The 26,336-nt window shown below is 46.3% G+C and overlaps 1 protein-coding gene across 1 annotated transcript in view; it reads right to left on the reverse strand.

The window, feature by feature from the left end:
- Positions 1–445: 445 nt before the first annotated feature.
- Positions 446–26,336, reverse strand: part of WNT6 (Wnt family member 6) — a 167,866-nt gene continuing 141,975 nt past the window's right edge. The window contains exon 4 of the mRNA XM_073634348.1: positions 446–2,158. Within this exon, the coding sequence (XP_073490449.1) occupies positions 1,697–2,158 (462 nt within the window). The 3' untranslated portion in view covers positions 446–1,696. The remainder of the gene's footprint in view (positions 2,159–26,336) is intronic.

The following is a 26,336-nucleotide window of genomic DNA, read 5'->3' on the forward strand; positions in this document are numbered from 1 at the left end:
TGGAACGGATTATCTGAGTTTCCATTATTTCCTATTGGGAAACTCGCTTTGATATATGAGTGGATTACGAGCATAATCCATTCCAGGAGAATTCTTGTAATCCAAAACACTCGCATATCAAAGCGAGTTTCCCCATAGAAGTCAATGGAAATGAAGATAATTAGTTCTGCATTGACTTCTATTGCATGCAATACCGCATGTAGCCAGAGGTGGGGGGGTGCCGGAGAGCCTTGCAAATACTCAGGGACAGCTCGGCTGAACTCGGAAACCCTCGGAAAGAGTTTCCGAGTATTTCCGAATATTTCCAAACAGCTCCGAACCGTTCCGAGTGTCACCGGCGCCCCCGCACCTCTAGCCAAATGCGGTACTGCACACCCCATTGGCTTGAATCCTGCTCGTTTTGAGAGACAACACTCCTCAAACCGAGTCAGAATTTTTTTTAAAAAAAAGTTGCTTGTCTTTCAAAACGCTTGTTAACCGCGTTACTCGTAAACCAAGGTTCCACTGTATTACTGTATTAAATTCCAACGATCGGCACCATCTAGTGGGCATAATGCCTAATAAAATGAGTTTCTAGAGCAGTGATGGCGAACCTTGGCACCCCAGATGTTTTGGAGCTACATTTCCCATGATGCTCAGGCACTCTGCAGTGTAGGTGAGCATCATGGGAAATATAGTTCCAAAACATCTGGGGTGCCAAGGTTCGCCAATCACTGGTCTTGAGTATACAGATGCATCGCACATTATGGCCACTAGATGGAGCGTACGATCATAGCAAATAAATATTTACGTCCTATGATCATCAGCGCCATCTAACCATCTAGTGGCCATAATGCAGTATTTTCCCAAATTAATCTATTTTTGCATTAATGAAAAAAACATTCAACCTGGAGAGAAAGTAGCCTAATAACATTCGTTATTGGCCCCTATTCGCACAGCACATTTTCAAATTTCAAAACATGAATTTTCACAGGACAAATAGCTCTGCACATGTTTTTTTTTCATAAATACACCCCTTTAAACAAGAGTTCCGCCTTAAAGCTGTAGGCCTGGTTCTGATGGAGTACCCAGACACTCAAGTTCTCTATGCAGCATCCTGCATTAGTAAGGTCCGGGTGGCCCCCGGTCATGTCTAGTATGGGCCAGCAGAAGCGTGTAGGGTGCGGTAGCCCATCTTCTTCTATTAGTCGGCACACCGACTTGTGACAAACGCTGTGAAAGTGAGCGATAAGGTCGGCATGCGGCAGGAAGACCCATTGCAGACTGCAAAAAAAAAAAAAGCCAATACAGGAGTAAATTCCATTACGGGTCCAACTGGAAGTGAAATCTGTATTGTGGGTGGAGTAATGTGGAGGTTTTTTCAGTTCAGTAAATCAGTTTTATTTGCAAAAGTCTTTTCTCTCTGTATATGGATATTGTTCTGTATATATGTGCTGTCCTGGAGATAACCTATACAATGTTATTGATCACCCCCCCTTTTTTTGACCCCCCCCCCTTTTTATTGATCCACCTTGTTCTGCATTTCGCCATGGCTGAAGAGGTCATGTGACTGGCCGTGCCTCTGCGGATCACACGGTGCCCCAGCAAAAGCTTTTTTTAAAAAAAAACAGGGGGGGAGGGGGGCGGTGCAGGGCGGAGTCCATATTGGCGGTCCACATAGACAACGCGTGCCGCGCTCGCGTTTTCTCGGCCCGTTTCACAAGCACACGCTGAGTTCTTTTTTCACCGTGCATTTATTGCAGTTCACCACGCAGCACCAGTGGAAGCGGCACAGGCAGCTCTCCTCCACCACCACAGTCTCCTCCCGGTACCCCCTGCCGCAGCACAGGAGGTCGCACCCTCCCACGTCCATCGCCGTGCTGTTACAGGCGCGGCCCCTAGTCCCCGGCGAGCCGGTCTTTCGGTTGGCCTGGCAGAAGTCCGGGGAGTCGGCGGAGTAGATGAGGTCCTGTTTGTCGGGGGGTTTGATGTTGTGGCCGACGGGGATGATGGTCTTGCCGTCGTTCCCCCCCATGACCTTGAAGGCCCCGTTGAAGCGCTCTAGGAGCCGGTCCCCGACCTCCCGGAAGTGCGGCATCTTCTTCCAGCAAGTGCGCAGGGTGCAGGAGCCGGACAGGCCGTGGCATTTGCACTCCGTCCTCATGTAGTTTTTCACCGCCTGCGGACAAGAAAACGGAAGAGCGTTAGAGAAGCCTTGCAAACCCTCACATATACCCAGTGCAGTGACTGGCCTCAGGTGATACACAGGAGGTGAAACAAATCCTCCTTTATAAGTGGTACCTGTTTATCTGCCCAGTGGAGGTAAGTATCACGTTTGTTTGAAAAAAAGGAGTCTAAGGAAGTAAATCAATGCAGAAAGCGCCATTTGAAACAGAACACAGGAGATTTGAATTGAGATTTGGTGACTAGGCTGCTCACTGTTTTCCTAGCTGGAGTGGAAGCGACACCTGAGGACCTGCAGTGCAAGGATCTCCCTGCTTCTGTTTCATTCATTCTGTGAATCTGTGCTTCCTTCACCTCTCTTGCTGTTTCTTATGTATTCCCCCAATAGTTATTAGATCCCCAGTCATCAGGAGGCAAATATGACAGAAGGAAGTAAAGTCCTGCCTTTACCAAGATGGCTCCTCCACACAGAGACACAGTGCAGGACAGACATTGTTATTCAATATTGGGGGGGGGAAAGCTGCAGGAAGACTATGGACAAAACCGGTCATTCCTCCCACTTTTTTGAGATGGGACTGAGGGACACCTATTAGCAAAAGTATGTAGGCATAGGACACACCCTCTGCCACGCCCCCTTAACCACTTCAGCTTGGGAAGGTTTACCCCCCTTTATGACCAGGCCATTTTTTGCAATACGGCACTGCGTTATGCCCCGTACACACGGTCGGACTTTCCGATGGAAAATGTCCGATCGGAGCGTGTTGTCGGAAACTCCGACCGTGTGTGTTCTCCATCGGACATTTTCCATCGGATTTTTCGACACACAAAGTTGGAGAGCAGGAGATAAAATTTTCCGACAACAAAATCCGTTGTCGGAAATTCCGATCGTGTGTACACAAATCCGACGGACAAAGTGCCACGCATGCTCAGAATAAATAAAGAGATGAAAGCTATTGGCCACTGCCCCGTTTATAGTCCCGACGTACGTGTTTTACGTCACCGTGTTCAGAACGATCGGATTTTCCGACAACTTTGTGTGACCGTGTGTATGCAAGACAAGTTTGAGCCAACATCCGTCGGAAAAAATCCATGGATTTTGTTGTCGGAATGTCCGAACAAAGTCCGACCGTGTGTACAGGGCATTACTTTAACTGACGCTGTACCCAAATAAAATGTACGTCCTTTTTTCCCCCCACAAATAGAGCTTTCTTTTGGTGGTATTTGATCACCTCTGCTGTTTTTATTTTTTGCGCTATAAACATAAAAATATATACAAAAAGCAACAATTTTGAAAGAAAAAACAATACTTTTTACTTTATGCTATAAAACACATCCAATAAAAAAATTTAACAAATCCAGTTTCTTAATAAATTTAAGCCAATATGTATTCTGTTACATATTTTTGATTCAAAAAATCCCAATAAGTGTATATTGATTGGATTGCGCAAAAGTCATCGCAGCTTCAAACTATGGGATATATTTATCAAATTTTTTTTTTTATACTAGTAATGGAGGCGATCAGCGATTTTTAGCGGGACTGCAACAAATCGGACACCTAACTGACACTTGTGACACTTTTTTTGGGGAACCAGTGACATTATTACAGTGATCAGTGCTAAAAAATATGCACTGTCACTGTACTAATGACACTGGCAGGGAAGGGGTTAACACCAGGGGCGATCAAAGGGTTAAGTGTGTCCCTAGGGGGTTGCTTGCTAACTGTGTGGGGGAGGTTCTCTGACTGGGCGAAGACAGAGATTGGTTTTCCTGCTTAGCATAAGATCTCTTCTCTCCTGTCAGATCCCTGTTCTGCCTCTCTGGGGAACGATCGCGGACCCACTGATTGGCTCCCCCTCTGTCCAATCAGCGCATGCGTGCCCCCAGTATCTATTGCATGAAGCGACGTACAGGTACGTGATTTCGCACAATAAAACCGACCTGCCGCTGTATATCTGTGCCAATATCTGCGGTAGGCGGTCTGTAAGGAAAATTTAGAAATGCAGCAATTTAAAATTTGGATGTAAGGTTTAGCGCTGGGAAACATTTTTGAAATATTAAAAAGTGTATTTTATATACAATTATATAGATCAGACCAAAATGAGGGACAAATGAGGAGGAAAGAGGGACAGAGGGACATTGCTCCAAATCAGGGACAGTTGGGAGCTATGATACTAGTGACTAGCCCTTTGTCTGCTTACCTTTTGTTGACGCAGCTTCCACAATACAGGCCCTCTTTATACATTATAATTTCTCTTAAAAAAAGGGGTCCATCAACCCAAGGATCCATTTAGGAACCATTAAGGGCCCCCCTGATCCCCAGGCCGGGACCCTTCCCTCTGAGCCCGGTGGCAGATCGACAGAGCCCAGTCACAAGTGTGGTCTTTGTGACAGTGGTAGTTTGGCCACTGTTGCCAGTAGTTTATTTTTATTTTAAAATTTTTACCATTTTTTTATCTGTATTTTTTATATTTTGTATTATTTTTTACAATTTTTTTAGGAGCCATGTTGGGGGACTTTGGTGAGATGTCAGGGGTCTAAACAGACATCTGACATTTCACCTTTAAGACAGAAAGAAGAGGGGAGGGGGGAGAGAGCCGGGGGGAGAGGGGATGGGAACCTGGCAGAGCTGCGGTGGATGGGGAAATGGGGAAAGGAGAGAGCACAGGGGGCTGGAGAGCACACAGGGGGGCAGGAGAACACACAGGGGGGGGCAGCAGAGCACACAGGGGGGCAGCAGAGCACACAGGGGGGCTGGAGAGCACACGGGGGGCAGCAGAGCACACAGGGGGGCTGGAGAGCACACAGGGGGCAGGAGAACACACAGGGGGGCAGGAAAACACACAGGGGGCAGCAGAGCACACAGGGGGGCTGGAGAGCCCACAGGGGGGCAGGAGAACACACAGGGGGGCAGGAGAACACACAGGGGGGCAGCAGAGCACACAAGGGGGGCAGGAGAACACACAGGTGGGCAACAGAGCACACAGGGGGGCAGGAGATCACACAGGGGGGGGCAGCAGAGCACACAGGGGGGGGGCAGCAGAGCACACAGGGGGGGCAGCAGAGCACACAGGGGGCAGCAGAAAGAAGCTAGATAGGAGGAGTGGCGGCATATAGAGGAACCGATCTCTCCATTTTCCTTCTGCAGCAGCTGAATGCCGGCTTCTCCTCCTCTTCCTCCCATAGACATCCAGCACCGCTCCTCCTATCCAGGTGTACAGGGGGGCCGCGCAGCCCCCTGCAGAATGGGGCCGGGTTGCAATTGTGACTCCTGCAGGTACTCCCCTGCCTTTCGCTGCCAGTGACGTGGAAATTGCATTGTAGCAACGGAGGGTTTTACACACACTCCCAGCAGTTATCTCTAAACGGATGACCTGTAGGGGCCTTTAAAGCATCGCCAATGGAAAATATTAGGGATACATGAATACTGTTATCGGCGCCGATACCAAGCATTTGCGCGAGTTTTGTTATTCGCACAAATGCTTCCGATACCGAAACCAGTGCTTTGTGGTGCTATTTGCATCAATGCAAAATGAATGGGCGCAAATCGCACTGCAAAGAGTTGCATGTGATTTTAACAGGAATGCGGTGCGATTCCTGTCCGAATCGCATGCGATTTACCCCACTTGTCCTGTGTGTGTAGAAATAGGAAAAGCACCATCTATTGGAAGTTTTATTAAAAATGTTAGAACTCACAGTACATATCTGGCCAAATGCAAAGTCTGCATAGGTGTCCCGGTCCTGCCGATGATAGCAAATCACGGCCGCTGGAGGTGCTTACAGGGCTGGAGGAGATGTAGAGGCAGTCCGCCCCCAAGCTGACATCACTTCCGCCCTATACCCACGGGGTCCTGGAACTTCTCCTCCAGCGACCGTGATTTGCTATCATTGGCGGGAACAGGACACCTATGCAGACTTTGTATTTGGCCAGATATACACTGTGAGTTCTAACATTTCTAATAAACTGCCCACTAGATGGAGCTTTTTTCTTTCTATACACACACACACGGGAACAGTGGGGGAAATCGCATTAGATTTAGACAGGAATCGAACTGCATTCTTGTTCAAATCGCATGAGATTCTTTGCAGAGCAATTTGCGCCTTTTTTTTGTATTGATGCAAATCGCAAAGTATCAGTACTCGTACTCGCCTAGAAAAATAAAGCGGTATCAGTCAATCCCTAGAAAAAACAGGGTGTTGAATTTTGTTGCCGTTTCACACGCACACGCAATATTAGGATTTGACATGTTGGGTATCTATTTACTCGGTGCAACATCGAGCCTGCCGGACCCGCGGGCACACTCCCACGGCTGGTAGCGGGCACGCGAGCACGCCGCCAGCGGCGCACACGTGCGCCTACAATCTCACCTGTACGGACCGGCGCACAGGTACGTCGGTTTGCGCAGGAGAGCTGACCTGCCGCTGTAAAAGTACGGAGGCTGGTCGGCAAGTGGTTAAGGTTTGAACACGCACTACAGACACCGATTTAGCCATTGTGACATAAAACGTCTTTATGAATAAAACCAAGTTTCATAAAGAATAATATTTAAAAAAAAAAAAAAAGAAAAGAAAAAAAAAACTGTAAACTCTATTGGCTGTAATGTGATTGCACATATTACTGAATATATTACCAACATTAACCACTTCAATACCGGGCATTTTCACCCCCTTCCTGCCCAGGCCAATTTTCAGTCGAATTTTAAATGACAATTGCGCGGTCATGCAACACTGTACCCAAATTAATTTTTATCCTTTTTTTCCCCAAAAATAGAGCTTTCTTTTGGTGGTATTTGATCACCTCTGCGGTTTTTATTTCTTGTGCTATAAACAAAAGAGCGACAAGTTTTAAAAAAAAACAATATTTTTTACTTTTTGCTATAGTAAATATCCCAATTCTTAAAAAAAAAAAACGAAAATTTTTTTTCCTCAGTTTTGGCCGATATGCATTCTTCTATATATTTTTGATTTAAACAAAATCGCAATAAGCGTATATTGATTGGTTTGCGCAAAAGTTATAGCGTCTACAAAATAGGGGATAGATTTATGGCATTTTTATTATTTTAAATTTTTTTTTTACTAGTAATGGCGGCGATCTGCGATTTTTATCGTGACTGCGACATTGCGGCAGACACATCAGACACTTTTGACGCTATTTTGAGGCCATTCACATTTATACAGCGATCAGTGCTATAAAAATGCGCTGATTACTGTATAAATGTCACTGGCAGGGAAGGGGTTAACACTAGGGGGCGATCAAGGGGTTAAATGTGTTACCTAGGGAGTGATTCTAACCGTAGGGGGGAGGGGACTCACAAAGCGGAGGAGACCGATCGGTGTTCCTCTGTACTGGGAACACACAATCGGTCTCCTCTCCCCTGACAGGACGAGGATCTGTGTGTTTACACACACAGATCCACGTCCCGGCTCTGTTACCGGCAATCGCCGGTGCCTGGCGGACATTGCGGCCACTGGGCACGCGCACCGGCTCCCAAGCGTTGCGGTGCGCGCGCGCCGCGACCCCTAGATGGCCGGGAAGCCCAGGACGTCATATGACGCCTGCCCAGGATAGGAGATCCCTGCTGCGGACGTCATTTGAAGATGGGCGGGGTAGGAAGTGGTTATTAATATTAAGAAAAAAAAAGCCTTTCTCTTTCAGCAGCTTAGTAGATGCCCCCTATTTATTGTTATGTGGTAGTGTAGTGTTAATTTTGATGTAAATTTTTGATTTATTTTTAATCCTTTGACAAAAATGCCATTTTAGTTTTAGTCATATTTTAGTCACCTGAATTGTTTTTCGTTTTAAGTCATATTTTAGTCGACTAAAATAGTGTTAATTTAGTCAACGAAATATGTTTTCGGCAACGAAATTACCACCGGGGTGGGCTGACCCCTCACATGATATAAGTACAACGTGTGACCGAACGGCTCTCAGCCCCTTTGCAATGTGGATATAGCGCTGAGATCTCACGTCGGCACTGAAGGACGCGACCCGCGATTGCGCCATTCCCTTTCCTTCCTTCCTTCATTCTTTCAGACGTGAAGTTCTGCCGCGTCCCGTAGAAAGCCGAGTTCCTGCACTTTTCATATTCTCCGTCAGACAAGTTTGAACAATTCTAAACCTACAATTATATTGACATACAAATTTGAAAACTGGAAGAGAGAGAGACAGCCTGCAGGGGGGTACGGCGGCCGTGCCAAGTGAACGTCTTCCAAAATGTATCTTACAGTAGAAAAAAAGAGAAAAACACGCAGATGACTTTAGGGCAGAATTTGCCTGGATGATGAACTATCAGGAAATTCGGTGGAATACTGAAAACTACAGAAAACTTTCCAAGTAGAAAACACATCTATGGTCATTATTTTCGGGCCACATTCTGCCTGGTCACTACCCGCAGACACCCAAAAGAAAAAAAAAAGTATCTAAATTTAGGCTCCATGCCCACTGGACGCTAAAATAACGTTATAAAAACGCCAGTAGCTTTGCAGTGAGACTTTCAACGATTTTTAACATTTTTTGCAATAGCGTTTATTAGTGTTTTTAGTAGGGTTGTCCTGATACCACTTTTTTAGGACCGAGTACAAGTACCGATACTTTTTTTCAAGTACTCGCCGATACCGATTACCGATACTTTTTTTATTTTTTAGTGTCACGTGACAGTGTTTTTTGTTTTTTTTTTACAATTTTTTTTCTTTTTCTTTTTTAAGGGGGGGGGGGATGGTGTCTGTGTGTTTCTTACTTAAATTTTTATTATTTTTTACAATAATTTTTTTCTTTTATTTATTGCAATACTTTGTGTGGTTTTTTTTTTTTTTAATCAGCCCTGTTTGGGGGCTTTGGTGAGATATCAGGGGTCTTAACAGACCTCTGATATCTCCCCCTTGAGACAGAGAAAGAGACCGAGCATAGAGATTCCCCAGTCCCTTTCTCTGCAGCCTCAGCTGCACTGAGAATGAATGGAGAGAAGACAGCGGCTCCTCTCCATTCATAAACAGACATCGTAATCACAGGAGGTTACAATGTTTCAGTTATGTGAATGGACAGTCAGCTGACTCTGTCCATACAGAAAAAGGAGGAGGACACGGAGAGGGACAGCACAACAGAGGGGGACAGCGGAACGGAGGGGGACACGGAGGAAGAATGGAGGGGGACACTGAGGAAAACTGGAGGGGGACAGCCGCAGAACGGAGGGGGCATGGAGGAAGAACGGAGAGGGACAGCAGAACGGAGGGGGCATGGAGGAGGAACGGAGGGGGACATGGAGGAGGAACGGAGGGGGACACGGAGGAGGAACAGAGGGGGACATGGAGGAGGAACGGAGGGGGACATGGAGGAGGAACGGAGGGGGACAGCGGAACGGAGGGGGACATGGAGGAGGAACGGAGGGGGACAGCGGAACGGAGGGGGACATGGAGGAGGAACGGAGGGGGACATGGAGGAGGAATGGAGGGGGACATGGAGGAGGAACGGAGGGGGACAGCGGAACGGAGGGGGACATGGAGGAGGAATGGAGGGGGACATGGAGGAGGAACGGAGGGGGACAGCAGAATGGAGGGGGACATGGAGGAGGAACGGAGGGGGACATGGAGGAGGAACGGAGGGGGACAGCAGAATGGAGGGGGACATGGAGGAGGAACGGAGGGGGACATGGAGGAGGAACGGAGGTGGGACATGGAGAAGGAACGGAGGGGGACAGCGGAACGGAGGGGGACATGGAGGAGGAACGGAGGGGGACATGGAGGAGGAACGGATGGGGACAGCAGAATGGAGGGGGACATGGAGGAGGAACGGAGGGGGACATGGAGGAGGAACGGAGGGGGACAGCGTAACGGAGGGGGACATGGAGGAGGAACGGAGGGGGACATGGAGGAGGAACGGAGGGGGACACGGAGGAGGAACGGAGGGGGACATGGAGGAGGAACGGAGGGGGACAGCGTAACGGAGGGGGACATGGAGGAGGAACGGAGGGGGACATGGAGGAGGAACGGAGGGGGACATGGAGGAGGAACGGAGGGGGACAGCGTAACGGAGGGGGACATGGAGGAGGAACGGAGGGGGACATGGAGGAGGAACGGAGGGGGACAGCGGAACGGAGGGGGACATGGAGGAGGAACGGAGGGGGACATGGAGGAGGAACGGAGGGGGACAGCGTAACGGAGGGGGACATGGAGGAGGAACGGAGGGGGACATGGAGGAGGAACGGAGGGGGACACGGAGGAGGAACGGAGGGGGACATGGAGGAGGACCGGGGGGGGACAGCGTAACGGAGGGGGACATGGAGGAGGAACGGAGGGGGACATGGAGGAGGAACGGAGGGGGACATGGAGGAGGAACGGAGGGGGACATGGAGGAGGAACGGAGGGGGACAGCGTAACGGAGGGGGACATGGAGGAGGAACGGAGGGGGACATGGAGGAGGAACGGAGGGGGACATGGAGGAGGAACGGAGGGGGACAGCGTAACGGAGGGGGACATGGAGGAGGAACGGAGGGGGACATGGAGGAGGAACGGAGGGGGACAGCGGAACGGAGGGGGACATGGAGGAGGAACGGAGGGGGACATGGAGGAGGAACGGAGGGGGACACGGAGGAGGAACGGAGGGGGACATGGAGGAGGAAAACTGGAGGGGGACAGCTGCAGAACGGAGGGGGCATGGAGGAAGAATGGAGGTGGGACAGCAGAACGGAGGGGGGCATGGAGGCAGAACGGAGGTGGGACAGCAGAACGGAGGGGGGCATGGAGGCAGAACGGAGGTGGGACAGCAGAACGGAGGGGGCATGGAGGAGGATGAGGTGACAGCTGTGATTGTGTGTGGGGGAGTTACAAGCACCGATCACCGCTGTATAGATTTCACTAAAGCAGCTGAAAGCCGCTGGGGGAGAAGCTTGTAACTCCCCCACGCACCAATCACTGCTGACTGTCCAGGAATCGAGTGAAGCATCGGGAGCATTTGCCCGAGTACAAGTACTTGGGCAAATGCTCAGTATCGTGCCGATGCCGATACTAGTGTCGGTATCGGGACAACCCTAGTTTTTAGCATTTTTTTTTTTTTTTTAGAAATTTTTTTTTTTTTTTCAATGGATCAAAAACGATAAAAAAACGCTGGTGAGCCACGTTTTTGAGCGTTAGATTGCGGTCAATGGCTCCATGCACACTGAAGCTCATAAACGGCTGTTTTTGGGAGTTTGGGCGTTTTTTTTTTTTAACAGCCCATAATCTCCCCTCTATGTTATCCTATGTGTCCATACACACATGGACGGTTTTGAATGTTTATCAGCAGCGTAGCTTATGGGCTGTTTTCTGAACTCCACAAAATCGCGTGCAGGAAGGCTCCATGCACACTGGACGTTAAAATAACGTTATAAAAATGGCAGTAGCTTTGCAGTGAGTCTTTCAACGTTTTTAAAATTTTTTTGCAATAGCGTTTTTTTTGCGTTTTTCCGCGTTAGCGTTTTTTAGCATTTTTTTTTTTTTTTGCTTTTTTTTTTTTCAGTGGATCAAAAATGTTAAAAAACGCTGGTGAGCCACATTTTTGAGCGTTTTTTGACGTTTATCAGCGTTTATCAGCGTTTTTTTGTGGTCAGAAAAACGACTTCTGAACGTGATTTTATGGCGTTCAGAAAACAGCCCGTAAACTCCACTGCTGATAAACATTCAAAAACGTCCACGTGTGTATGGACACATAGGATAACATAGAGGGGAGTTTAAGGGTTGTTAAAAAAAAACACCCCAACTACAAAAAACGGCCGTTTATGAGCTCCAGTGTGCATGGAGCAGAATCGGTTTTCTGACCACAAAAACGCCAAACGCTCATAAACGCTCATAAACGCTCAAAAACGTGGCTCACCAGCGTTTTTTAACATTTTTGATCCATTGAAAAAAAAAAAAAACGAAAAAAAAAAAACAATTTTTCAAAAAAAAAAAAAAATAGAATGCTAAAAAACGCTATCGCAGAAAAACGCTAATAAACGCTATTGCAAAAACGTTAAAAAACTTTGAAAGACTCACTGTAAAGCTACTGGCGGTTTTTTATAACTTTATTTTAACGTCCGGTGTGCATGGAGCCTTATCGTTTTTTGTGGTCAGAAAAACGACTTCTGAACGTGATTTTATGGCGTTCAGAAAACAGCCCGTAAACTCCACTGCTGATAAACATCCAACAACGTCCATGTGTGCCATGTATGGACACATAGGATAACATAGAGGGGAGTTTATGGGCTGTTAAAAAAAAAACGCCGAAACTCCCAAAAACTGCCGTTTATGAGCTTCAGCGTGCACGGAGCCATAATCTTCAACAGCCACAAAGTATATAAATCGACTTTGTGTGCACCAAATGCCTTTGAAAAAACTTAGTTATGACCTTTTAATAGTTGCAGTGACATCAGAGATGGGACAAGGGATGGGCAGGAGGGGAGGCCGCCCTGGGCACAGCCCTGATTTTCACACACAACCATCTCTCGGGGTTTACAGAGAATGGTGGGAAAAAGAGAAAATATCCAGTGAGCCGCAGTTGTGTGGAGGAAAATGCCTTGTCGATGTCAGAGGAGAATGGGCAGACTGGTTCCAGATGATAGAAAGGCAACAGTAACTCAAATAATCTCTCGTTACACCCAAGGTATACAGAATATCATCTCTGAACGCACAACACATCGAACCTTGAAGCGGATGGGCTACAGCAGCAGAAGACCACACCGGGTGCCACTCCTGTCAGCTAATAACAGAAAACTGAGGCTACAATTGGCACAGGATTACCAAAATTGGACAATAGAAGATTGGTAAAACGTTGCCTGGTCTGATGAGTCTGGATTTCATCTCCAACATTCAGATGGTCGGTCAGAATTTGGTGTAAACAACATGAAATCATGGATCCATCCTGCCTTGTATCACCGGTTCAGGCTGGTGGTGGTGGTGTAATGGTGGGGGGGATATTTTCTTGGCACACTTTGGGCCCCTTAGTACCAATTGATCATCATTTAAACCCCACAACCTACCTGAGTATTGTTGCTGACCATGTCCATCCCTTTATGACTACAGTGTCCCCATCTTCTGATGGCTCCTTCCAGCAGGATAATGCACCATGTCACAAAGCTCCAATCATCTCACCACTGGACAATGAGGTCCCTGTACTCCAATGGCCTCCACACTCACCACATCTCATCCAATAGAGCACCTTTGGGATGTGGTGGAACGGGAGATTCCCATCATGGATGTGCAGCCGACAAATCTGCAGCAACTGCGCGATGCTCTCATGTCACCAGTGGTGTATTTAGGTTTATGTGCTGCCCTAGGCCTGACTAAACTCATGCACCCCCCCCTAATTTAACTACGACCCACCCCTTGCTGCCGAGGCCACACCCCTTCTGCGGGATCCCTGGACAGGTAAATGTCCTAATATTAAAAGTCAGCAGCTACAGTATTTGTAGCTTCTGAGTTTTAATGTTTTCACAGGGTGGGGGCGGGACTCCTCTTTAATGAGTTTGCATTGATTTTAGCATTGATGGAGCACTTTATTGCAGTATCATGATCTGCATATTAATGCACTTTCACTAAATGTGGACTGTGTAAAGGGTTTGCATTGATTTTAGCATGTATGGAGCACTTTGCACATGCCAGTGGCGGCTGGTGCTCAAAACTTTTGGGGGGGTGCAAACAAACTAAAAAATTCAGAAAGAAAGACATTAATTGCAGCCTCACTGTGCCCACCAAACGCAGCCACTGTGCCCATCAATTGCAGCCACTGTGCCATCAAACGCAGCTACTGTGCCCACCAAACGCAGCCACTGTGCCCATCAATTGCAGCCACTGTGCCCATCAATTGCAGCCACTGTGCCCATCAATTGCAGCCACTGTGCCATCAAACGCAGCTACTGTGCCCACCAAACGCAGCCACTGTGCCCATCAATTGCAGCCACTGTGCCCATCAATTGCAGCCACTGTGCCCATCAATTGTAGCCACTGGGCCATCAAACGCAGCCACTGTGCCCATCAATTGCAGCCACTGTGCCCACCAAATGCAGACACTGTGCCCATCAAACGCAGACACTGTGCACATCAAACGCAGACACTGTGCCCCATCAAACGCAGCCACTGTGCCCACCAAAAGCAGCCACTGTGCCCATCAATTGCAGCCACTGGGCCATCAAACGCAGCCACTGTGCCCATCAATTGCAGCCACTGTGCCCACCAAACACAGCCACTGTGCCCATCAATTGCAGCCACTGTGCCCATCAAACGCAGACACTGTGCCCCATCAAACGCAGCCACTGTGCCCACCAAAAGCAGCCACTGTGCCCATCAATTGCAGCCACGGTGCCATCAAACGCAGCCACTGTGCCCATCAATTGTAGCCACTGTGCCCACCAAACGCAGTAACTGTGCCCACCAAACGCAGCAACTGTGCCCATCAATTGCAGCCACTGTGCCCACCAAACGCAGCCACTGTGCCCATCAATTGCAGCCACTGTGCCCATCAATTGTAGCCACTGTGCCCTCAAACGCTGTCACTGTGCCCATCAAATGCCAACACTGTTCCCATAACACTGATATAATTTATTAAATAACTTTACCTGCTGTCCTGGGGGGTTCCCTTGTGCCTCTCTCCCTCTCTCTCCCTCTCTCTCCTCCTGACGTCACTGCCAGACCCCGCCCCAGTGCCGAGGAGAAGAGTCAAGCAGTGTGGAGGAGGGTAGGCGGAGCATAAGGCTCCACCTCCGCCAGTCAAAGGCTGCTTATGGGGGTGTGAGTCACACGCCGCCCCCCCCCCCCCGCATGAGAGAAAGTCCCCCCACCCGTCTTCCTGATTCCCGGCTCCCGCGCCCGCCCCCCGCACACATGCAGCCCACGGCGGCCGCCTTGCTGTAGCGGGCGGCGCTGCTGTGTATGGGCGTGCTTGGCAGAGGGTGGAGGGGTGTGAGCTTTGCTAAGAACGCCCATACACACGCCCCTCCACCCTCTGCCAAGCACGCACATACACAGCAGCGCCGCCCGCTACAGCAAGGCGGCCGCCGTGGGCTGCACGTGTGCGGGGCGGCCGCGGAAGCCAGGAATCGTGTGGGGGGACTTTCTCTCATGCAAAGTGCCGCCCTAGGCCAAAACACAGCCCTGCATGTCACTATGGAGCAAAATCTCTAAGGAATTGTTTCCAACACCTTGTTGTATCTATGCCACGAAGAATGAAGGCAAAAGGGGGTCCAACCCGGTACTAGCAAAGTGTACCTAATAAAGTGGCCGGTGAGTGTATATCTGTACTGTAAACCGGCGGTGCTTGGTACACAGATGACCCAGGGGGCATAAAGGAACCATTTGCATGCAGATAATGTCCTGCCTGGGATTCAAACCAAAGACCCCCATTACTACAAGGGGCTAATCACTAAGTCGCTGTGCTGTGCAGGACCACCACCCTGAAGAACGCTCCCTTTATTTTTGGAAATTGTGATGGAGACACGCAGATAGCGTCTGTTTTAGCAATGTCCTGTTGTGCTTTGTGCATGTTTCATTTTAGATAATCTTGGGAGCGATTATATTCTTTGCCAGGTTTTAATTTCTATGTCCCCCATTAGTGAGATTACCCTCACTTCCTGTCAAGGTGACACCTGCAACAAGGGTACAAAGTGAAGAGTACTCACCAATGGGGACACGAAAAGCCTGACAAATGTTCCAATCCTCCCTCGCTCTATCCAAAATAAAAAATAAAAATAAATAAATTGCTGCCTCTATATAACCACCTCAGCTCCGGAAGGTTTTACCCCCCCCCCTTCCATGATCAGGTCATTTTTTGCTATTCAGCACGGCACTACTTTAACTGGAAATTGCGCGTTCATACAACACTGTACAAAAATAGAGCTTTCTTTTGGTAGTATTTGATCACCACAGTTTTTTTTGTTTTGTTTTTTTTTTTGTTTGCGCTATAAACAAAACAAAAAAAAAATGAAAATGTAAAAAAAAACACAATAGTTTCTATTGTTATAAAACAATTTCCCAAAAAAAATTGGTAAAAAAAAAAAAAAAAAATCCCAATAGGCGTATATTAACCACTTAAGCCCCAGACCATTTGGCTGGCCAAAGACCAGAGCACTTTTTGCGATTCAGCACTGCGTCACTTTAAGGCTGCTTTCACACTGGGGCGGTAGGGGGCGTTGGCGGTAAAACAGCGCTATTTTTAGCACTGTTTTACCGCGGTATTCGCCCGCTAGCGGTGCGGTTTTAACCCCCCGCTGGCGGCCGAAAAAGGGTTAAAACCCCTCGTATAGCGCGGCTATAGCTGCGGTATTGCCGCGGTATAGCCGCGCTGTCCCATTGATTTCAATGGGCAGGAACGGTTTAGGAGCGGTGAATACACCGCGCCTTCACCGCTCCAAAGATGCGGCTAGCAGGAGATTTTTTCTTCTCCTGCCAGCGCACCGCTTCAGTGTGAAAGCCCTCGGGCTTTCACACTGAACAAACAGCGGAGGCTGTTTTGGGGTGGTTTGCAGGCGCTATTTTTAGCACAATAACGCCTGCAAACCGCCCCAGTGTGAAAGGGGTCTAACTGACAATTGCGCGGTCGTGCGATTTGGCTCCCAAACAAACTTGACGTCCTTTTTTTCCCCCACAAATAGAGCTTTTTTTTGGTGGTATTTGATCACTTCTGCGGTTTTTTATTTTTTGCCATGTACTATGTGATAGCTGTTGGTCAATCACAGCATAGGAAACAGAGTTGTATGTGATGGAAAAATCTGGACAGGCGCACTCCGGATTGGAAAAGTGAAAAATAAAATCCTCTTTATTGAAAAAGTAATAACATGATTAAAATCTGCTGAGTAAGCTATGAGTAAGCGCTCTATGGGAGCGTGAAACGCGTTAGCGGTTAAGCTGCATTATCCCAACAAAGCCATGTACGGATTTTAATCATGTTATTACTTTTTCAATAAAGAGGATTTTATTTTTCACTTTTCCAATCCGGAGTGCGGCTGTCCAGATTTTTCCATCACATACATACCATTGGAATAGCAATTGCCGGCACCTGGGGCTCTCACAATCATCCACACAGCGGAGGACGGGAAGCTTGAACCCGATCACCTAGAGCGGTGGTAATTATCCTGTATAGGAAACAGAGTTGTTATCAATGAATTCATTCATGACAGCTTTGTTGACATTGTGATCATGGGGATCGGCGAGCCCCGAGTATCGGAATCTGCATTCCACACCGGACACCCCGGTCCTAAACCCGGAGCAGGCACATGATGTACATGTACGTTATTGTGCCTGCATGTGCCGCCCCGCCACAGTATATGTGTTCTGTGGTGGGTCGGCAAGTGGATAATTGGCAACACCCCACCTCCTCCCAACAATATGGGAGTCTCTCTATTGGGCGGTACGCACTGTTTTGAGGGCGTTGCAAATTTCTGCACCAGTAAGCTTTTTTATTTATTTTTTTTAGCTCCAATACATAAGAAAAATGTTAAGGTTTCCGCTCCTTTAAGGATGTTGCCATAAGCGCATCAAAAACACGCATGCAGAAAAGCTTCAGGAACGCATCAGAAAAGCGTTTCTACGGTGCGAACTGGCACTTAGTTATACTTTAACCTCCTTGAACTTCGCACCAGCACGTCGCAACCGCGTACATTGCATGCAGTTGCGGGACACTTGCAGAGCAACCTCATTCACTTGAAAGCAACAGTGAGTATAATTCCTGGCTCAGCTGTGGTACGTGTACACCCCTGTCCACTGCCTCTGCAGCTAAAGGGGGTAGCAGTTGGGGGGGCAGTAAAAGCATGTCTCAACTGCAGGGTTTTACCGCACATTTTACCACAAGCTATGGTAACGAACAACGAGTGTCACCCCAGTACACTATAAGGTCTCTTTCCCATGAACAGACATGGAATTATTGGAATTACCGGCTGCCCGTACCATGTGATCGCTGTGGCCAATCACAGCAGATCACATGACTATTGTACAAAATTAATAGCTTTGATTTATGCCATTCATTGTGTACTATTGCGATGAGCTCTGTGATTGGTCACAGTGATCTCGTGGTACAGACAGAGCCAATCACAGCCCATCTGTACCATGTGATCTGTGGCCAATCACAGCTAACAGTAAACACTAAATAAATAGCTTTCATTCAGAAAAATGGTTGTTTTTAACTGTAAAATTCACAGCTAAAAGCACTCTAATGCCCCGTACACACAGTCGGATTTTCCGACGGAAAATGTGTGATAGGACCTTGTTGTCGGAAATTCCGACCGTGTGTGGGCTCCATCACACATTTTCCATCGGATTTTCCGACACACAAAGTTTGAGAGCAGGCTATAAAATTTTCCGACAACAAAATCCGTTGTCGGAATTTCCGATCGTGTGTACACAAATCCGACGCACAAAGTGCCACGCATGCTCAGAATAAATAAAGAGATGAAAGCTATTGGCCACTGCCCCGTTTATAGTCCCGACGTACGTGTTTTACGTCACCGCGTTCAGAATGATCGGTTTTTCCGACAACTTTGTGCGACCGTGTGTATGCAAGACAAGTTTGAGCCAACGTCCGTCGGAAAAAATCCATGGATTTTGTTGTCGGAATGTCCGACCGTGTGTACGGGGCAATAGTGTGTAAGAAAAAATTCTGATCACCTCCTCAGAGCACACCTCCCAACATTTTGAGATGGGAATGAGGGACACCTACTAGCAAATGCATGTAGCCATAGGACACGCCCCCTGCCACACCCCCTTAAAGAAGAAGAAATAAAAAAAAAAGAAGGTTAATGAACTCCACAAGTGCTTTTTTTTAACACTACTAATCTTTTATATTGGCTTTTAAAATTTACAAATGCAGCAATTTAGAATGTGGATGAAATGTTTAGCTCTGGGAATCACTTCTTGAAAGATAAAAAGTGCATTTTATATACAACTATATAGATCAGACCAAAATATGAGGGACAAATGAGGAGGAAAGAGGGACAGAGGGACATTGCTCCAAATCAGGGACAGTCTCTCGAAATCAGGGACAGTTGGGACGTATGCCTCAGAGTAGTACAGCGTTACTGTGGTAATACTGTATTGCTCTGGTCACTGTATGTAAAAAAAAAAAGAAAAGAAAAAAATGTAATGAAAAAGAGAAAAAAAAAATATAAAAAAAAAATGAAAAAGAAATTATAAAAAATGTTTTGTTCTTTTTTTACATACTGTCAACCGTCAGTGTCCCTGATCACCGCCACACCAGTTATATGATAAAGCTGTACTACACCAGTGAAAGTATGTGAAAAAAATTGTAAAAAAATATATATTTTTTTTTTAGTTTCTTAAATTTCCCAAAAATCGTAACAAAAAACTTCAAAAAACTCACCATGCCTCCCACTAAATACCTTGGACTGTCTACTTTCCAAAAAAGGGGTACTGTCCTAGCGTTTTGGGGTCTCAAGAAATGAGATCGACCGTCAGTACATCAGGATCGATCGATTTTCAGATATATATCCCATAATTTGTAGACTCTATAACTTTCCTACAGACTAAGTAATATACACTGATTTGGGTTATAGCAAAAAAGATTTCACCATGTCAGACCAGTGGGTACAGCAGACTACTATATACCGGAGAGTAACAACAACCTTTATGTCATGAAAACCATGTAACCTGTCGTGTTTGTCTTTTCTTTGTTTCTCTTTATTTTTTTTTTCGTATATTCATTTTTGCTATGTCCTTTTTAATTATCGCTCATTTCATGATCGAATGATTTTATGTATACCTAATAAATTCTATTTTCTAATTCACATATGTGTGGTTGTTGCCTTCAAAGTCCCAACGAAAGGGGGAGGGTTCTCTTTTTTTCTGATTTGGGTTATTTTCACCAAAGAAATGGAGCAGAATACATTTTTGGCCTAAATTTATGAAGAAAGATTATTGATTTGAAAAATGTTATAACAGAAACAAAGAAAAAAAAGCGTTATTTCTAATCTTTTTTGGTCTTTTTATGTTTATTTAGCAGAAAAAAAAAAAAAAAAAAAAAAAAACAGCGATGATTAAATATCACCAAAGGAAAGCTGCGCAAATTGTTGGCGCCATATAAATCTTGTATAATAATAATAATAATAATTTGTGTGAAAAAAATGCTAAAAATTTCATACTGGTGCCACGTTGCATGACCTGACTTGGGTTATTTTCACCAAAGAAATGGAGCAGAATGCAGTTTGGGCTAAATTTCTGAAGAAAGATTATTTAATTGCATAATTGTATAACAGAAATAAAGAAAAAATAGTTTTTTTCCAACATTTTCAACCTTTTTTCGTTTATTTAGTAAAAAAAAAAAAAAAAAAAAAACTGTGGTGATTAAATACCACCAAAAGAAATCTCCGATTTGTGTGAAAAAATAAATAAAAATGTGGGTACAGTGAAGCATGACCGCGCAATTGTCATTCAAAGTGTGACAGCGCTGAAAGCTGAAAATTGGCCTGGGCAGGAAGGGGGTGAAAGTGCCCGGAATCGAAGGGGTTAATTCGTGGATTATTGTATGTGAGGGTCTCAGGTAATGGTATTTGGATTTCTTTCAAGGCAAGGAGGTCAATCATTCGGTCTGTTTAGTGTTTTAAACAGTTCCGATTATAGGAAGAGAACAATAACTACCTTTTCCTTTAGGCCAGAGCAGCATGATGCATTGGAAGAGACAATGATAATTGACAGAAGGTAAGAAGTGTTCGGAAAGAGACAGGAGAACAAGGAGAGAAGGAAGAAGGTGAGATGGTGAGAGTCATGGGGAGGAGGTGGAGAAGGAGATAGATGGGTTAGATAAGACTAGATGCTTCTCCCCTTGGAATGTGTCTTCCTTCCCTGCAGGCACAAACTCGCCACCCCCAGGAATTCTACACGGCTGCCTCCTTCTCCCCTCTATCCCTCCTCGCTAATTAATTCATGATTCATGGAAGGCTCTCTCCTCGTCTGGCTCTTTAATTAAAATAGTTTTGTGCGACAGTTAAATGGAAAAACCACAAGCCCAGGAGACTGCAGCCAAAAACAATAGTTGGAGGTGCTCCTGGGTGACGGTGAGGAGGGTTCTGGGTATGACCAGACGCTGGAGAGGTCACGGTGGCTTCCACTTCAGTTTTTTTTTTTTAAATAATTCTCTAATTTTAGGTTTTTGCGGTCATAACATGGTTACAAGAAGCGACTCCTCCATTTAATTTCAAACGTTACAATATAATGTCGAGCGACAGCGCCAGGACGGCTTCAAAAGATGTGCTAGTGCGCCAATATGCAGAAATAAGGATCGTTGGCAGAAGTTTATGTGGGAAGGTTCAATTGTGTGAGAGTGCATGAGTGGACGTTGTGCGAACGTCTTTACATGCAGGCGCATGGACGTGCACACCTGATTAAAGACTTGGCATCAGACAGCCTACTTTATGAAGTGTACTGAAACAGGAAGTTCCTGGAGGATCTTTAACTGTTCCTTGTGTCCCGAATCTGCCCTTCTGATTTCCCCTTGTTGATCTGGCCTTTCTCTGGATTCTTCTCTGCTCTGATCTTCTGGTGTCACCCAGCTTGATTCTGACTTTAGCTTATTTGTTTACTCATTGCTGATCTCGGCTTACTCACTGACCATGAGACTGATGACTACCTGTTGCTGACCTCGGCTTACTTACTGACCATGACACTGCTGACTAACTGTTGCTGACCTCGGCTTACTTACTGACCATGACACTGCTAACAACCTGTTGCTGACCTTGGCTTACTTACTGATCATGACACTGCTGACTACCTGTTGCTGACCTTGGCTTACTTACTGATCATGACACTGCTGACTACCTGTTGCTGACCTTGGCTTACTTACTGACCATGACACTGCTGACTACCTGTTGCTGACCTTGGCTTACTTACTGATCATGACACTGCTGACTACCTGTTGCTGACCTTGGCTTACTTACTGATCATGACACTGCTGACTACCTGTTGCTGACCTCGGCTTACTTACTGACCATGACACTGCTGACTAACTGTTGCTGACCTCGGCTTGCTTATTGATCATGACACTGCTGACTACCTGTTGCTGCTATGAGTAAGCACTTGGTGTAAGTGCGAAACGCGTCAGCTATTCTTGTACCACCCCACAGTCCTGTTTTGTGTACCCCATGATCCTTTATTTTGAATAAAAAGACGGATTTATCCATTCCGGTGTGCGGCTGTCCAGGTCTTCTTGTTCTCTTCTACTTGCATCAGCATTTAGCCAGCACCTTCTCTTCCTGGAGGTAATGAGACACAAGCCCTCTGGTTTAAGCCCCTCTTTGAGCGGAGGATCCCATATCATCATCACGTTACCTGTTGCTGACCTTGGCTTACTGTCAGGACTGGGCTCAGCCTTTCCTTCTCTGAGCTGGCTGCTCAGCTGTCAGCTAATTGCCAGCTCCTTTCTCTCCACAGGTACTCAGCTGTTGATGATTTCCTGCTCGTCCGTCCTGCCTACTCAAGCCGTCCAGCCCAGAGGATCTCTGCCTTCACCTTAGTCAACATCACAGAGACACTCTCCTGCATTCCGGTTAAAAGACTTGCTTGGCTGACATCCCTTCTGGCTCCAGATCCTGCTTGCTGTTTTACTACGCTTATCTCCGGCTCCCTGACGTTTGGCTTGTCTAACTATCCGTTAAGGGTTCGTGAACTCTGGCTATGTTTTGACTACGTTTGTTCTATTTATTTTTATTATTAAACAACTGTAATTTAACTGTATTTCTATCTTGGTCTGATTTCATGGTTTATGACACTTACTGACCATGACACTGCTGACTACCTGTTGCTGACCTCGGCTTACTTACTGACCATGACACTGCTGACTACCTGTTCCTGACCTTGGCTTGCCTCTTGACCACAAACCTGTTGATAACCCATTGCTGACCATGGTTTGCTTCCTGACCATGTTCCTACTGCCAACCCTTTGCTGATCTCGGCTTGCCTCCTGACCATGCCTCTGCCTTCTCTCCTGCCTGATACCTGCCTTCCAGGTTGTCAATCACTGCTCGCTTCAGATTCTGCCTCCAGTCTGTCACTGTGCCTATGTTAGCTGTTCCAAACTGCCCTTTTGTGGCTATATTTCACCCGGCTCACTGGTGATCTTCTCAGCAGTCTACAAGAGTACCTCTCTGCCAAGTTACCTACCAGAGGTGATCATCTGTGGACTCGACACTCAGCACCTGTGCCACTTTGTGCCCTTTCACTCCCTATCACTATTTTCAGGGACCAGAGCTGTAAGTGAAGGCATCTCATCAATTTAGCCTTTAACCAAGTATGTGATAGACAGTTACTGTAAGGAAAGGCATTTGCATACATGCAGGCGTATAAGCCTAAGAACCCCTGCTTGTGGCTGTATAACGAGAGCGCATGCACATGCCGGTGCGTGTGTATTGGATCGAGGAGGGCTATTTAAACTGCACTAGTCCTCCGTGTCAGTGTCGTTTGGTCTATTACGCTCCTTAGCACCTGTTCCTGTGTTGATCCTCTGTTCCAGACCTGACTCTGCCTGAACGCCACCTGTACCAACCCCTGGATTGCCTTTGGACTATTCTTGTGCCTGCTCCCTTGGATGGTCTGCCTTGCTGTTACTGACCCGGCCTGGTTTCTGACTACTCTGCTGCCTGCTGTCTGTACCTTGATCTGCCCGAACGTTGCTGACCTGGACAGTCTGACCTTGCCTTGGCTCTCGTACCTGCACCCACATCAGCTAACCTGTGCCTGCCTCCAGCTCTGGTCCTTCTGCTGGTGTCCATCCAGCTAGTCATCTCTGCGCACCCTAACGCACATCAGCTCCTGCCGGCAGAAGACTTTGGAGGCATTCGTGCCACTCTGAGCCCTTGTGCTCCCTGTTACCTTACCAGGGATCCTGAGCCGGAGCTGTAAGAGAGGCCTATGTCTGCAATTCAGACTCCGTCACCAGGTATATTACAGTTACATTGGAGAACATAGCCTTTGCGAAGCGGGAATATTAGGGGTGTAACCCAAGTTACATCTGTCTGAGCGGAGCCTGAAGAGGGTCTTCCATTCCATAGAACTATAAATCATTCAAAAAAATGACCAATATGTTGCAGAGAAGGTAAAATCTACCCAATAGTACTATATTTTATGGAATAGTTCCTCTGTATGGTTCCTCCATCGATCTAATTTCATTACTCTTCAAGAACCAAAGGCCAATTAGTAAGAGTATAATTTATTTTGAACACAGTACATCCTGGCCGTAGGGTTGCCACCTTTTCTTCAAGCCAAACCCAAACACTTTAGCAGCGCACAGCAATTTATTTTCATAGTATGCATATATAAACTATGCATAGATGTTGCTATTAAAAAACATTTCTAATCATATGAAGTTAATCACAAGAGTCCCCCTTTACATCAGAGTCCACAGAGTTCCCCTTTTACATCTGAATCTACAGAGCTCCTCTTTTTTACATCTGAACTCGCAGAATTCCCTTTCACTGTAAGGGGGGGGTGGGGCTCTGCAGACTCTGATGTAAGGAGAACTCTGGGGACTCTAACATAAGGGATGCTCTGGTGTACAGAGAGGACTCGGATGTAAGGGGGGAACACTGTGACCTCTGGGGTAAAGGGGAGCTCTGATGTAATGAGTGCTCTGAGAACCCCGATTTACCTTAGGGTACTCACTTAGAGGCAGGAGAGAGATGGGGGGGGGGGGGCAGGGGTAGAGACTTCAGTCACAGACAGGGATGGATGATGAGCTCACTCACCCCTTGGCAGTCAGCACCTCTCATCCAGATGTATCTGAGGCTGCTGGACTTCAAATTTCCCATCCCCACTTTCCTTTTCTGAGGCACAGCACTGGGGGTTTGAGTGTGGGCATACACAGAAGGGTAGGGGTGGGAGAAAGAGGTGCAGATCGAGCCCTCTCTCCTCTCCCGTCTGTGTGTGTATGGGGGGGGGGGGGGGGATTGAAAGTGCTGGCTTTGGGCAGTGTGAAAGAGAGCTGAGAGAACAGACACTCTCAGTTTAGACAACTGCAGCTAGACACCTTGCTGGGAAGCTATAGTCCGGTCTGAATAATGTGTCCGGGTCTAAGACAGTCAGAAACCCGGACGCATGATTCCAAACCCGAACTGTCCGGGTAAATCCCAAACAGGTGGCAACCCTACCTTTAATTGTAGCATTTTATTGACGACAGTGTCAAATGGAGGAAAATTATGTTTTTTACCCAGTTTCAGAAACCTGTATAACTAATCAGGACCAAAAGATATGCAAAAAGGAGCCCTTGCACTTTTGGGGCACTACAGAAAGAGCTTGTGGGAGCAGGGGGAAATCCAAGTCCAGTGAACTCACAGACCTCAATGCGGGACGCTTGGAACCCTGGGAGTTGTAGTTTGAAGCCACAACCATGTATTGATATAACCAGCTTTCCGAAATACAGGTCCCACACGAACAGGAGGAGCCTGAGAGAGCTTTTATTGAATCGCTCAGGAAAGTCTGCTCTCGAAGGAGTTGTTCATCCCTTCTGATAGCAATAAAGTTGATAAAAAAATAAAAAAATAAAAATGAAAGAGACAGTGTGAAAATAAAACGCTTTTAATAAAATAAATAATACAATTTTTAAAAGTTTAAAGCGCCCCCAACCCCCCCCCCATGCTCGGGCCAAAAAGTGATTGCATGTTTATGTACCGGATTTTAACATTTCCAAATTAAAAATTTTGGGATTTCCGAATTTTCACATTTTTACATTTTCTAACTTTACTTTCTAACTTTCTAATTTTCTAATTTCTGAATTTTCAAATTTTCTAAATACTAAATTTTTGAATGTCCGAATTTGCAAATATCCGAATTTTCAGATTCCGAATTTCCAAATTTTCAAATTTTCAAATTCTGAATTTTGGAATTTTCGGAATTCGAAAATTGGTACTTCAAAAATGAGAAAATCCGAAAACTCGAAAATCTGAAAAAAAGAAAGAAAATCAGTAAAATTTGAAATAACTAACTATTAAATTTATAGGTATTGGAATTTCATTTTCAAATTTGGCTGTTTGTGAATGTAACGAATACAAATTATCCGAAATAACGAATGCCGTATCTAAACAAATGGAATAGAACAAATTAATAATAAATAATAATAATAAAACAGGTTTTATTATTATTATTGTTATTTATTATTATTAGATCATTCCATTCCATTAGTTTAGATACAGCATTCGATATTTCAGATAATTTGTAACTTCAGATAAATTCGTACTCGT

This window comes from Aquarana catesbeiana, linkage group LG06 (genome assembly GCF_042186555.1).
Source record: "Aquarana catesbeiana isolate 2022-GZ linkage group LG06, ASM4218655v1, whole genome shotgun sequence".
Taxonomy (NCBI): domain Eukaryota; kingdom Metazoa; phylum Chordata; class Amphibia; order Anura; family Ranidae; genus Aquarana; species Aquarana catesbeiana.